Source organism: Aquila chrysaetos, chromosome 5 (assembly GCF_900496995.4).
Source record: "Aquila chrysaetos chrysaetos chromosome 5, bAquChr1.4, whole genome shotgun sequence".
Lineage (NCBI taxonomy): Eukaryota > Metazoa > Chordata > Aves > Accipitriformes > Accipitridae > Aquila > Aquila chrysaetos.
Genome location: NC_044008.1, coordinates 17,848,792 through 17,864,880, shown reverse-complemented (window position 1 = coordinate 17,864,880; position 16,089 = coordinate 17,848,792). Strand labels below are relative to the sequence as shown.

Below are 16,089 nucleotides of genomic sequence, written 5' to 3'. Positions count from 1 at the left end.
GTAACCTCACTGCTATCACAAGTCAAGAAGAAAAAAATATTCTCCTCCTCCTCCTTTTCCTTCTTGTCTACCCTTGACTGACAGAAGTGGACAGTGTACTACAAGGGGTTGGTACAAACACCATGTTAGCAGCTACAGAAACGACAGATCATCCTGTCCACCAAATCAGTAAGAGGCAAGAAAAGAGATAATACCAATTATTTGCACGGAAGTTTTAAGTCATTTACTTGGAACTGAAAATAGGAATTAGTTAATTTTGAAAGCAGAAAAGAAAGATTCTGATTATAAAATCATGTGATATTTTTCCTACTCTAGGAAAACACTCAACTTGAATAACATGACTTGAATAACATTGTAAAATACCAGGACAGACAAAGCATATGGTAATTTTAAACAGACTTCTCACCAGAGTTTGTCTTAATCAGAAAAACCAAAGTAAAGTCCAATTTACAATATTAGAGTTTTACAGAATCATGCACTTACTACCATCCTCCTGAAAAATCCACGTCTTTCACTTCAGTATTGGGATTTCTCTTGGGATGGAAAGTTAACATATATAAAAGCATAAAATGGTATCTCAAGAAGACATACTTCTAAGAAAAGTGCTGCTACCACTTATTATATCAGATACTATTGTGGCAATAATCAAAATAATCAAACACAACCCTAAAAAATGCAGGAAGCCAATTCTAAGAAAACAACCCTTTTCCTATTTTAGTGTGTAAATAAATTTACAGAACATGCAGTATTTTCTTAAATTCAGCCTTTGATAATCTTTTTTAACATTTCCATCTCTAAAATGAGAAAAAATATCTTTAAATTTTTAAAATTAAGTATAGAAACAGTACTTGTGGTCTATTTTTTCTCAGCACTGAACTGCAACCAATTTCTCACTTTTAACATGAATTTTAAAAATGTACTTTCAAGTAGTAGCCTTTAATTATACATGGAAGGTTTCTATTATTCTGGAATATACAACATAATCTTATAAAAGTGACAACGTTTCTTCAAATTTGGAGGGCAAACAGGGTAGCAATGCCCAATGAAAATAGACTGTGTTTAAGACTTAAGTCAACAGCCTGTACAAGAAAACATCAACACATTTCCCAGAAGCCCACTCTGAAATATGTGGTGTCACTGGTGAAGACCTTCTGGCATTGTAAGAACCAGGTCAGTTCACCATTACCTGGTGAACTATAATCTGTGTTTAGATCTACTTCAAAGAACGGGTAACTGAAGAGCATGGCACCAGCCTGAGCATTTGCAATCAAACAGGAAAGCAGGGAAGAAGAAAAATGATGGTTACAGGATGGAGGCAAATAAATCTGGATTGAGATTGCTGAATAGATAAAGAAAAGCACAAAAATACTGCTCAGGGTAGATTAAGAAAGAGGAAGACTATTTTTGCAGATGAAAAAGTAGGAAGACTGAATAGTCTGTAGGCAGGAAAATTTCATTTAAAATAATCATTATTAATCAGGATATTTTATGTATTGGATTATTTATTATCCTACCTGAATATAATAAAGGTTTAAATTTCTTTAATTACATGACATGAGCAAGAAAGAGGGAACTGAAAAGAACTTGGTTTGTTATTAATATATACTAATCCTCTTTTCTTTTCCTCACTCCTCCAACATTATGTAAGTTTTTGAAAAGCATAGAGGAGAAGGAGGCAGGATTAAAGAAATCTGTCTGAAAGTAGCATTTTAACTTTCAAAGTAAATTTGCAGTAGCTGTTAGCAAAACTGTTTATTTTGCTCTCTCTTACATTGACTCACAAAACAATATTACATAGCTAGTCAAATTAAATCATCAGAGTATTCTTTTTTCTGATAATAACCTAAGATTCTTATTTTAAGCCCAAGAATTCATTCTATTATTACATAATAGAGAAAATTCTTCCATTGCCAGAAAGTCAAGATAAGTGGCTTAAAAAAAAATTAAAATCAAAAAACCCCAGAACTGCAATATTGGAAATTGAAAATGTTTTTGAGGAATTGCAGAAAAAATATCTGGAAGTATATAAGAACCTGTACTTTTTCTTGAGGTTTTTCTGTTCAACATTTTTTTTCCCCAATACAATTTTCTTCAGCTCTTTTAAATTAAACCAAATAGGTTTAAATATGCAATTCATTAGAGAAAAAATGCATATCCCCCTATAGATTCAAAAATGCATCATGCTTCAGAGATAAGTCTAGGCTACAAAGTATTTCCAATGGATAGTTTTAGACAGTCTTAGAAATTGAGTAAAACAGCTAATGCATAATTGCCTATTCTAACACCTGCTACCTATTATACTTTTCCATTTGTAGCTTTTGAAGTTACAAACAGTTTGATCTCTAAATGTACAGAAATGCAGACTACGAGCTAAAAGCTATTTAAAATCAAATATAAACAATGACCTTGATTTAAATATTTTAGCAAAAGATCTCAAGACAGATGTACAACCTTCCAGAAGACTTATTCTGAACATATTACAGACGACTCAGAGCACATTATCTAAGAACCATCTGTCATTATCAATAAAAATCATTTAGATTGTTAACATCACAAATATCTCATTGCCCTGCAAATGCTGGATCTCCTCTGCAGCTGAAATGAAAGGCATTCTTTATACTGCACTCCCTAAACTTCTTGAATTAGACAATCACTGAAAGAATGCAAATTTTGTTGTATGACTAGACTGATTATTGTCTAGTCAACGATTAGTCTAACTTGCCTCCCATACCCTGGATACTTCAGCATTTAGGGAGGGTAATATCTCGTGGTATTATATTTGTTGATAAAAAATAATCATATATTTACTCTAAGTACTCAGAATGATTAAAACTATGAAATTGTGCCAGGGTTAGGTATTAAACCACCACATTTCACACGCAAATAATGGCTCAGACACAAGGACTTCCAAACACTTTATGGTTACAGATGAATAAAGCAACTTTAAGCAACTCCATTTTTACTACATTACAAAGAACAGATAGTTTAGCTGTAAAAGGTTTAAGTAATTTTTCCAAAATTATCCAAGCAGTCTATGGCAGAAAAAGAGAAAGAAGCTAGCACAGGATCGTCATGCAAAGTGGAATGTGTTGGCTGCTCCTCCAAGATTGGCCTTTTCCATCAGCCAGAAGCTCTGACTTCCTAGGCACAGACTCAATCCACCGTCAAAACTGAGACTCAGAGTTCCAGTCTGAGAAGAAACCCAGCACGAGCACACCATGGAGGGGTCCATCAGCGTAACTATCCTGCCACCACGAATGACCAACAGCAGATGACTAAGAGTATAAGAGTGCAAGCATATAGCAATACCTTCCCAGAACACTATTCTAACTTTTAATGATTTCACGCTCAGAGATGTCCTTACACAAGCTGTAGAATATGTCCATTTAATAGTTGTTAATGGATTTGTCTTTACTTATCTGCCCAAAGCTTTTTGCAACTGTAAGCTTTTTTGGTAATCACAAAGTCCTGTGCCAAAGAACTCTAAAATGCAAGTGTGTGCTATATAGCATGTCTGTTTTAAAGCCAACACCTGCTAGCTTCATTTAAAGCTGTTCAGTTATTGCATTGAAAGAGCGTATGAACAATCACTTCCTACTCACTTTCTTCAGTTCATTCATCTTTCCTTCTTTTTTGCAGACTAGAATATTTTTTTGCCTATTCCACCATTCCTCTTATACCGGTTCCACCATCTTTGCTCAGCCTTCTTAAACATCCTTTCCTGTACTTTTTTGATTTTGAAATAAGGTCCAAACTGTATACGGCATGTAAGGTGCAGAAAGAACATAACTCATAGCTGCATAATGATATTTTGTTCTCCTTTCCTTTTTCGCAATAATTCCTAGCCTTTGATTTTTTTTTTTCTTTTTCTTTCTTGACTGCTACTGAGCTTATGTTTTGCTCTTGCGCTTGAGTGTAGAAAGCTAAGTTGAAGCCCATGGTTATACTGGCACAGTTAGGATTGTTCCAGACACACACACACAGTATCGCTTTATATTTGTCCACTCAGAATTTCAGCTGTTATTTACCGCCTAGTTGTTTACAGCAACATGAAGTCCTGCAACTCCTTGCTGTCAGACTCTCACCTTTACTACTCTCAATAACATGGTGTTGTCAGCAAACTTCTCTTGTCTCACTCCTGTATCCCTTTTCCAATCACTTCAGCAGAAAAAGCTAAAGCCTCATCACAAATTTTAAAAAAATTACATGTGATTTCCTTTAATTTTGAAACCTGCCTGCTTATTCCTACCATCTGTTTTCTATCTCTCAGTTGTTATCCATACAAGGGCATTCCCTTTCATTCCACGGCCATGTTTTTTCTTTCACAACCTTTAGCAAAGAACCTTCTTCACTGTTTTCAGAAATCTCAATAGGCTACATCAACCTGGTGCATATGTTTACTAGCTTTTAAAGTTTTGCAAGGTGTGATTTCTCACTACAAAAATCATGACAACACTTTCTTAAAATGTCATATTTACTCATGGTGAAAGAATATTATGATTAAGTTTAGACAACACTGTATTGAAGTCACCTGAATCTTGTCATTCTAAAAGTACTGTAATACTTCAAGGATTGCAGCTATTTTCATTGTACACAGCAGCCTACCAACTCATATAGGATCATAACCTTCTCCTGCCTATCAGTTTTACAGTCAGTTATATAATGAAATTTTGATTATTCTGTGGTGCTAAAAATTTAAATTTCAATCATGATACATGTTAAAAAGTATTTTACAGTTATACATATATATACCTATTAAAAACATTTTTTTCATTGAGTTAGCACATTTTGGACTGTCTTCTATCATCGTTTTTGTTTCACCGTGACTATTCCCAAGGGGATGATCCTAAAAGCATTAAGTGACCAACAGCACTTGTCTAAGCTGAATCTAATCTGACAATAAATACAGCAACAAAGTTGGATCATTTATGCTCAAAAAAAAACCCCAAACCAAAAAACAACCTTACTTATAGGTAAGGCCTGTAAGTAGCTGTTTCTAATGCAAATACCCATCAACTAATATGAACATTTACAGGTTGGTTTGATCTTTGCAATAAAAACAAATCTGATCCAAACACATTTCATAGCACTTTAAAATCTGTAATCAAAACTAACATTTTCGGGTCATAACAGCTAGCTACAAGTATCTGGCACAGCCAAAACACCATGCAAGAAATACGATCTCAACCCTTAGTGCTCATTCTAAGTCCCTTATAGAAGAGCTATTTTAAAAAAACCTTTACAAGAACTGTGTTCACATTTCCTATTTCTGCTAGGAATGTTCAAAAAAGTTATTTATCTTACAGTTTTCTATTAGATTTGGAAGATTTATGCAGAAAACTAGGTGAAGATCAGTTTTCATAACAATTTAGTAGTTGGCCTCTCTGATCTCATCAACAACAACTTGGCAACAGTTTCCAAAAGATGACTTGTGATATAAACCTCTGCTGTGAAATCCCAGCCGCAAGGAACACAGACCATTGCTGGAGGGTTTTTTTGATCAATGTCTTGCCGTGTTAGAATGCTCCATATGGCATGCAAAATTCATGATAAGACTATTAATCTATATCAAATATAAATGGATGCTACTGATAATTAGTTTACTTGATTTACGCAGGCTACCATTAATCGTTTAGTTTTAAGAAGCATCTTTCATATAACTTTCCACATTAGCTTGTACTTTGAGAACAGAGTTTAAATTCTGTCCTCTTCACTTGCTAATATGTTCAATTCGAATAGAACAAAAAATAACTAACTTCAAGTATGTGTTTGACCTTTTGTCCTAGCTTTTCCAGAATAAACTGTGGTGAAAAAAATTCAATGTTTCTCATTTGGTTCATTTAAAGAATTTATCATGAAGTTTTTAAAGAGTTCATCATGACTAGGATGTCAAGTGGATTATGAGGTACCTTCACATCCAATACTGAAATGTGGTTTTCTTTTATAGTTATTTTTCTCCTCATGGGTGGTGGTTTATTACCTTCACATACAGGAAAGTTGCTAGATCTTAGCAAAGGAATGGAGCTTCTTATGCAACACCTTTATAGTCCTTCCTTGCTGAATTGGGTATTTAGAGAAGAAAGTGGAGTAAGGCAGCTTTCTTGAAGAATGCCTTCGATACAAATGCAAGGTGATGCTGAACTCTACACAAGGGAGAACAATTACACTTTGCAACACTTCCAACAGTACTTTGAAAAGAACCTAGATATATGCAGAAGAATTATGCAGTGAAATTATCAGAAAGCTTATTGATTTCTTTTCTGTAATTTCCCATGTTAATAAGCCTCTTCTCATCTGCCATGAAGACTGACCATTAGTTAGTTGTTCTTTGTACTTACTGGAGAAAATATTACTTAATCTGCTGCTTTGAATTTCTACAAAGCAGAAGGCAAACAACTTCTGTTTTGCCTACTAGTTATGGCTAGGCAGAACATGGCAAGAACAGAGATGTGGCAATGTGAACATGATTTCTACCAGTGATAATCAATCACGTCAATTTTAGCTAACAACAAACAACATAAAGGTCAGGGATAAGATATAAAACCCCAATCTAATATATGTATTTTCGGCTCCTCTAGCAGAAAAACAAACACACAAACAAACTTTCTGCAAGTTTTTCTTCCATGTAAGTTTTTAAGATCACAAACTCCCAACTTGTTTGGAGATGAGAACAGCAGAACCAGCAGCAAGAACTAACGGAACTACTCCTGGCTGGTTTCAGTGCATTAACAAATAACAGCCACCTAACATTATAAGTCCTCATCAGTAACAGTGGATAATTTACACTGTTTAGGTTTTAGAAAGTGGTTGATTACTTATAGCTATATTTTCTTTCGTTCGCCATAGTTAATGTATGAAGGAACAAAGTATTGCAGTTAGAGCCATTAATATGGTTCCTAATTATCTTACCACGCTGTGGTGCAGTGTAACGATTTAAAGTAGAGAATCTCTATGTAATTAACACTGAACAACACTATGTCCTTTACTTCCTTTCACAGCATGAAACACAAGAAATACAATGTATTTTGTTTCCTGCATGAGTATAAAGCTGAAGCATACACTTCCCTACACCCCTTAGTCCTGAGTATTTTCCTTGGGAAAAAACTTAGGCAGTGAGATCACACAAGCTGTAAGAGGATATGAGAAGATGACACTACCAACAGTCTGTTCAAAAATGTACACACACTTGAAAAGTCTAACCCTCTAGTTATTTCCCAGAAAATCCATTTTGCATTTTTAATTTACTCACATGTCCCCCACTGTAACTTAAAATCCCTCTTGCATGGAGAAGTTATGGAAGTACTGACTGAGTTGTTATGGGAAGCCTGAGGAGCAGTAAGATGAGGATAAAAAAGTGACAGACTAGTTGCCCCCCACCCCAGCACAGGTGAAGTTGAAGAAAACACTTTCTAAAAGCTGCAGGCTATTTCTTTTTTAATAGGTTACATGGCAGATTTGAATGAAAACCTCCAGACAAAATATTTTCAAAGGCATGTGCATTTGGGACACCAAAATGTAAATCTCATCTTTGTTTCATCTACAGTCAATGACAGAAAGAACATTTATTGCAAAGACGTATTTTAAGCTAGGCTCAAAGTTGTGCTTCAATTATTCAGACATGATTGTCCAGCTGGAAAGAAATTTGTTTTGAAGTTTCCTTCTAATTAAGATCCTATTCATTCTATCTGAAATCATTAATTTAATTTGAACCTAAACATTTAAATTCCTTCTCAAGTAACGACTTGACATCAATTAGTTGGCCAAAAATGTGGTGGGAAAAAGCAAAGCTGTGTCGCACCAAAACCAAAACTGCTTTTACTCACAGAATTCTACTTGAAGATATGATTCACCTTACAAAGCATAAACTAAATCCAGATCATTAGTAAAAAATATGCTGCAACTGATTTAATTCTGAAGAACTTTGCCGTGAGGCAAAATATTTTTACATAAATATTTAACCTGCTTTAAGCAGACTACTGATGTGGAACCAGGGCAGGCACCATTGATTAAAAAAGAATATGGCAACTTTCCCACCTTTGAGCAAAACTTCAGCAGATCATGTGAATCAAAACCAGATCATACTTCCTCAATAACCTGCTTTTAGAAGGCAAATGAGCACAAATAAGCAATATAACTAATATTTACTAAACTAATTCCCTATTTCACCTTTTGAATTTCTAAACTATTTACCTCATGTATCATTTTAATTATTTTTGCAGTTCATTCCCAGAGAACCTTGGTGCTGGGAAATTAATTAAAGGGCACAATAGAAGAACTGTCAGCATTGTTTAAATACAATTTCAGCACTGGCCTCATTTACATGTATCCCTTTATTCTGAACAATGGGACTGCTGAATTTTTTGTATGAAATTGTTAGTTCATTAAAAAGAGCACAATGATATCCTTTTCTGCAGATACTCATCGGTTATCACATTTTGCTGAAATACATAAACCATGCTCATGACAACCACTAGAGCTTCTAGCCTCTGGATTTCAAAGATACTGAAATAGTTGTATAAGAGTTGTACAATAGCTTTTTGTGACCATATGACTGCTTAACAACGTTCCTTGGCCTGCATGCTTTACATTGCATTCGGCTTCTGTTAAGACTAACACACTAATAATGCCACAGAAACTAAAGCAGGCAGCTGCTGAATGCAGCAGCATCTTCACTGACTAAAGAGAAGAAAAAGCACAACAGCTGAAAACGTTATTCAGCTGCTCTTCAGCTACGTCCAACACACAGGCTCTATAGTCATGATTCTGCAAAACTGCAGGTTTATAAAAGGGCTGATGTCAAAAGCAACTGAAAAGCCAACACCATTACTCATTCCAAGTATCTGAAAATTGCTAGTCGCTCAATATCACAGCTGAAAATGTTAACGTATGTATTTTAATTAAATTTATTAGATACTTGATAGCTATCACCAGGAGCTTGATCTTGTCTGGATGAGTAAGATAAGCTGCTTCTTACCTAAACAGTTAATAGAAAAGACTCACCAAGCTAATCCAAAAAATACTCTTCAGACCATTTCTATTCCCATCCACCAACTGGTCAGCACAGAAATAGATTAATAGTAGTGAAGATTGGGTGCAGCTTTGCTGAAGTCTGGTCAGAATGAGAAACTACATCCACTTTATTAGCTACAGCAAAAATATTTCCTGTGAATAACACTATTGTTCTGAAGATGCTAATGTCTCAATGGATGCCACAGCCTGCTCAGTATTTACGTATCTCTCAGGACACTGAATCAAGGTAACCTCTTTGATATGAATCTTCTCAAAATGCTGAAAATCAAAACCAGGTGCACAGCAGAACAATCAAGTTAAAGTCTGCACTAATAATCATTCTTCACATCGGATCACTGATTGAAGACAGCAGCATGAAACAAGAGACTTACGTGGGAATGGCAACACCTGTAGAGTTGTCACAATCTGCTTTATCAAGGTTCTCTGGAGGTTAACTCTGATGCTGCCACTCATCTCTTAGAACTGAAAGATCTGTCTTGACCCTGAAAAGCCCTGAGCAACTATGAGACAGTAATACTGTCATACTTTTCTCCAGCACAGGTGTAGCATACACTATCGATGCTTTCCTAAGTATATAGATTGCAACCGCTTTGTTGAGAAAAGCTTCTATGACAATATCCTATAGCAGTGTAAATGAAGAAAAAAGTGGCAGAAAGTGAGGCAAATTTTAACATATTACCACCTGCATACAACTTTAGTAATTCTAGTATTACCAATAACACATTGGAGTTTGGGGTTTTTTTTTTTTTTGGACAGCCTTACTCCATCACAGATACAGCATAGCTGAGCAGCTTGAGAAGCCCTTTCTCTACAACAGCTTCTTCCATACTGACAGCCTGAGGTGACCAGTACAGCTTCATGTTTTTCCCATTTGACATGACATCACCAGAGTGTGAAGTTTAAGATATTCAAATCTCTTACTGCTGTCAATAAACTTGGCTTGCTTTTTTCTTTCCACCAGCTTTTGTGAGCATCTCTCCACTAATCCATGTTGACATTTAAAGGGCTGAGTCTTCAGTACCAGTATCTTGACAGACACCAAAGCGAGCAAGAGTGCCCTAATCACTACCTCCACGGCCTTAAGCAGCTCAGAATGGGAGGATAGCTTTGATTCAAATAAAAGCTTTCTGGCTGATTTTTTTGGCTGAACACAGAACCTTCAGCTGAAATTCACAATTAACATCTAGTATAGTACTTCTGTAAATTCCTTAATCAAGAACTATTGACCAAATAATTTAAAAGCACAATACTACTCCTACTGAAACAACCTGGGCACTGCATACTGCATTAAATTCCTAAACATTGCTCCAAATTTTCAGAAGCCTTTTACAGCTTATTTTATTCAAGCCTTCAGAAGAGTGCCTACTGAGGTTATAAATGACTCTCACTAGATTTGTTTTTTAGTATTATAAAAGAAAAAAAATTATACTCCCATATAATTTTCTTCAAATCTATTTTATTAAATTGTAACAAGCAACAATAAGACAATCATAATCATCCTGCCAGTCTTCGGGACGAATTTTATCAACAAAATGAATGTGAAAGGAACAAATATTTAGCAAAATAACAATTCAGCCTCTACAAAATTACAACAGAAACCAAAATATTATCTACCCAAGTTGTAAACTAAAATAATAGATTAATCTATTAATAGATGTATCATCAAAATGTAATTTCTTACTGTATCTGTCCTTCAGCTTTATAATATTTTTCAAATTAAACAGATTTTTCCCACATGATTTTGCTTATAGCAATGAAGACTGAAGACTCTGAACTTTTAGGCTTTAAAATCTGACTAGAATACACTCTGAAATGTTGGAAAGAAGGATGTCAGGCTGTGTGTTCAAACAAATTTAAGTCAATGCCAATGTTTTAATCTGTCAGATACCATTTAAGCTGCAAAAACAACTTCTTTTGGTACATAGCTACAAGATTTTTGACACAGCTTACCCATCCCCCGTTACTTCATGTACATCGGTATTCCTCGATTCCCAAACACCCTAAATTAATATCAAAATGATAAAGGATGTTGAAAAATTAAATAAAGAATAAAACAGATTTACTGCAATTATAGATTTTCTATACCTTAAAAAACCCCATACAGAGATTTTATGATGGCCAATACTGATCATCTAATACCATTTTGGAAAACTGTTTTCTGTACACATTGTTTTTCAGGGTAGTAAAAACTTACCAGTATAAAACCTTTGCTATTACAGAATGGCTCTGTGGAAAGACGAAGCTCACCATATACTGACAATGTCTGTAGCTCATTCCAGTCAAAATGGAGGCAGTACAGTGCTATTAGTTGGAAGAAACATGCTCTAACCAACCAACGTGCATTGCAAAATGAGCTGCAAAACAAAGAAATCAGCTCATGCAAAGTTCTACTGAAGATTTACACACTGAAGAGACTCCCAAAGCCATGCAGAAACTGCTTGTCCAGGAGCAAGGACAGAAAGAGTGGTGCCAATTAATTGATTCCAGAAGTTTTACAATTCTCAGGACTAGCGATGAGCTACTGAAGATGGATCCTGGACACCTTTCAAGAATCTGCATTTGCCACATAACTTTCAGACAGCAAAGACTCTATCATGAACATTTCTAGGGCTGTTTATTTTTCATGTTACCTCAATAAAGCGTGGCTAGTCTTAGAAGGCTGTGAAAAGCCTCTGCATCCCTGGGGTCTTAAACTATAAACCAAATTAATACTCATTTGTGAAAAACGACAAGGTGCTGCTACTATGGAAACAGGCAGGAAGGAAAGTTTGTCATGCACTGCTCACTGAGAGCCTACAGGGATCCAAACTGCAGAGTTCCATTTCCATAAAGGGTACAGGACCAGAGACAAAGAGAATTTAAAAAAAAAAAAAAAAAAAAGTCATAGCCCAGTTACAATAAAAGAAACGAAGAATGCATGTGTAATGAAACAGGACTCAATACCACAGGGGAAGGGAATCTACAAGTCAGAAAACCAAAAACATCTTTACCACATCCCTAATTTACATAGCAGGTATTCAGAAACAATATTAATAATCACACTTCAAACTTTAAGAAATAAAAATATACTGCAATCATACTAACATTTAGTCTGCACTTAAATATTTAACTTCAAAAAGTGATACAGTATTATGCAACAAAATGCATTTCAAATTGTATCTTTGGAAATCTCAACAAAATCAAAGTTTTTAATTATGAAAATGTTTTAATAAAAGGCAGGTGTTGTATTATTTCAAATTAAAACAACAGCACATCACCCCCATAAAAGCAATTTTTCCTGAAACATTAAAATGAAGTTAAAACATATCTAAGAGACAACTTTCCTCGATCCGCAATCTAAGCTTTAAAAAAGTATCATTAATGAAAGTTGTTTATACCTTTCAGAAAGGACAGATTGATTTGTTTTCCCACTAACACACTGCTTTTCTGCAGGTTTGATAAATTACTATGAACAAATCTAGTCAGAAAGAAGAAAAACCTGTTTATTAACAAACAAGAAGACTATTAGCACTTAAAGCCTCAATCATGAAAATGCTACAGTTAATTTTGTGGAAAGGTATTTGAGCACGATGTTTAAAAATTTTTTTCAGCTACATAAGAATTTATTAAAGGATAATCAGAAGATAGAGTTTTTGTTGAGCTGATTTGTATTTAATAATTTATATAAAACTTTCAAACAATCTGTTCTCCATTTATGGAAAGAAAAGGGTAGACTTGACATTATCTGGAAATTTTCATCCATAACTTTTGCAAAAGAGAAAAAAAAAAAAGAGTTGAGAGTATTTAAATGAAAAAGCAAGAAAGCACATGCATTTCAACCATTATCTCTATTGCCCTATCTACTAGACCATGTTTCCCCTCCAAAATAAACTATTTATTTCTGCCTAGAATGCAAAAAATCTTCTGCATAGCTTTTTATATCCATTTAGCTTATTCAAGGTATTATTACTATTTCCTAAGTTACTGCATAAAACTTGCATTTTCAATACTATTTATTGTGTTCCATAAAAGTTCCATTAGAAACAAATTCAGAGCAAATATAAGTTGGAGGCATCATTTCCATTTATTACATTTCATAATACCTTTTTCATTCAGAGGTATCAACACAATCTATGGAATTATTGTCATTGTTCTCAAAGACAGATAAAGGACAAAAAAATCACAGCATAGTGTCTAATTACTGTCATCTATCAAAAACAATGGAATATATATTAAAAGTTATACAATACTGTGTACAGTAATCATATGGATATTTATGATGATCCAGTTTAAGAATATTGTGAAAGATTGTCAGTTTTATATATGTTTTCAGTTTGTGTAGGTTATATTCGTTTTAATAAACAGACACCAGGAGGTCAGGATGATGCCTCCGGAGAAAAAGTGAGATTCCCTTAAGAGCTTCCCTTCAGAGCAACTGAGGACACCTAGGAAGGAAACTTCCAGTGACCACAATGAAGACCAGAAGAAAAATTACAGCAAAGAATTGCACGAACCAGAGCCAGAAAGACTGATGAGAGGATCAGGAAAGAAACAGTTTGATGAAAGAAATCTTGCAGAGGCCAGAGAGGGCTCTAGGAGGCTTGCTAGGATTCAGAAAGTCATTAAGGGCACAGCTACTGCAGTGTTCTGGTTTGGATTGCAAGCATTCTTTTGAAATACATTCTCATGTACATTCATGTACTGAATCATGGCTTGCATTATAGAGTTTCTCTCCACAGATCCACTCCTATTGCACTGCACTGTTTGCCAATGCAGACACTCAAAGTTAAAAATCAAACCTGGAAGCAAACCCACCCTACAAAGACGCATTGAATAGACATAGAGTTGCCTACAAACTCCTTTTACTTCTGTTCTCTCATAAATAGAAAGAATTTTGTGACTAGTAAAGAAAATAATTATTCTAATTTCTACTTATTAAAACCCAGTCTTTAAACAATTCAAAAAGCATTTTTGGAATGCTTTCAAGTAAAGAGGAGGAGCTGTGTTAACCTACCTCCAAGCTCAGGCGAACCTGAGGTTTTACTGAGTATCCAGGGTCCTGTCAGAGGTAGTACAGGTAGTTAAGAACTATCCTCTTGCACATGAAAGACTTCCTGCAAAGATTTTTTGTCTTCTATTTCCATCATCACTTACAAGCATAACAGAGAAAAATAAGAGTCAGACTGGGAATTTGATGTAGTGTTTCCCCATATACTCCCTCTCTGCAGGAAAAGACAATCAGACACAAAGTATTTTAGTTTCAAAAACGTTCAGCCAAACTAAACCACAGAAGAGTCTGCGATTTTATCTCAGCCATCTGCTTCATTTATAAGCAAAGAATGTTCAATATACTGCAATAAATTCAAAGCCTTCAATCTGTCTCCTGTCACGAGAAAAACGAGAATGTTGCAGTGCAAAAGATGGGAAAAACTGTGAATTTCCATTAATACCTGAAGTGGTCAAACACCTTTTCACTCCAGACTAAAACAGAATATCATGCCCAATTTGCTTTATTCTGATATTCAGAACTAGAGAAATAATATAGACGCAGCTCCTGTTACCACTTAAATCCGAAGATTTCTCAGAACTTTGTAAACATTTATCGCATAATTCTTAGCACTCTGAAGTCAAATGGACACCACCATCTTCCTTCTAGAAAAGGAAAGCGTAGCTAATTCATAATTATTAACACCCACTCTCTTTCATTATTCACTCTCTATAAGAAAGCATGGACATGCACAATTGCTAGTCCAACCTCCAGCAGTAATGGTATTCATCAGTAATCTTCTTGTGAGCCTTTACAACGGCCCTACTACTTGACTTCAATCAGCTGTAAAGCTCCTTTATTCTGTTATCACATCAGTGTGAGGGAATGAATGCCAAGGATTGAATGCCCTCCTAAAGGAGCACAGTCATGCTGTTAGAATAGCAATGAGCTTCATCTGACACTGCTCAACACATTCTTTCACACTCCCTCACTCTTGCAGAGGAATGCATGCATGATAAAAATAAGTATCTGTTGAGTGCGAATGCTAAGAAACTTATCTATAGAATAATATACTAAATAGAGCATATCACAGTTTAATAGTAAGAATTGGAAACTGATATAAAGGATGCAATTAATAGACATAACTGGCAGCAGTTGTGTTCCATTTGCCAGAAGAAAGGGATGGGCGGAATAATTATTCTGCTAGTGAGAAAGATACACAGAATTTCAATACAGAATGTCTCATCTATTAATACTCAATTCTCCTTAAGCTCTTTTTGTTTTTGCTGATGCAAGGACCTAAACACAGACTTGTTCTTGGTCATTTTAATAAAGAGAAGAAAACACGAGGTCCAGATCAAAAAATGGATGATTGTTGATATTCTAAGTAGAACCTTTTGGTAGCTCAGCCTGTCTCCTCCCTGTACTGTTTACTGTTGTGCACATTGCTTTAGCCAAAACAAGGGGTTTAGCCTGATATGAAATCTCTATTAGTATGCCCCCAGAATCTAGACTACCATATCGACAAAGTTATCGGACAACTCAGGCAGGAAACTAAATTAGCATATTGCTTTTAGGACTCAGAGGTTTTTTTGCTTTTGTTTTTGTAATTTCAGACACATCATTAACACTCCACCATGAAAGTAAGCTATGCTTTAGCAGGAAGAACAAACCAAAGTGCATCTTTCGAGCTCAAGTATATTGGTGGATGTTCAGTAATAAATATGTTATAAAATGCTTTACAAAAAATTATATTTCAACAGTTAGTTAGTATAAATTCCACTTTCTGACCAGCTATAAAACAGTGTTTTTCCTCTAGAAAGGTTATTTCTACTAAGTATTTTTAAAAGATTTCAATCAAAACTGATTTTCATAATGATACTGAAAAATTTACACAATCTTGTGAATATAAGATACAGTGGCTGAAAGGAGGAAAGACATCAGAAAGCTTGGCAAACAAAATGCAGCAACTATCCTAAGAAAACTCAATCCTTTTTTAGGACATTCTCTTTTAAATCAACACTAGGCAGCAAGTCCATTCATTCTGTAAATCTTGTACTTTATAATCTCAAAACCAACGTGTTTATGCTTCT

At 35.0% G+C, this 16,089-nt stretch overlaps 1 protein-coding gene across 3 annotated transcripts in view; it reads right to left on the bottom strand.

Annotated features, from left to right (window-relative positions):
* Positions 1 to 16,089, bottom strand: part of TBC1D22A (TBC1 domain family member 22A) — a 186,592-nt gene that overhangs the window by 37,212 nt on the left and 133,291 nt on the right. Inside the window, exon 12 of one of the 3 annotated variants that reach the window (XM_030015095.2) lies at positions 13,297 to 13,454. The exons of the other annotated variants lie outside the window; for them this stretch is intronic. Coding sequence (XP_029870955.1) covers positions 13,422 to 13,454 — 33 coding nt within the window. The 3' untranslated portion in view covers positions 13,297 to 13,421. Of the gene's footprint in view, positions 1 to 13,296; positions 13,455 to 16,089 lie in introns of those variants that run through there. 3 annotated transcript variants of the gene reach the window in all.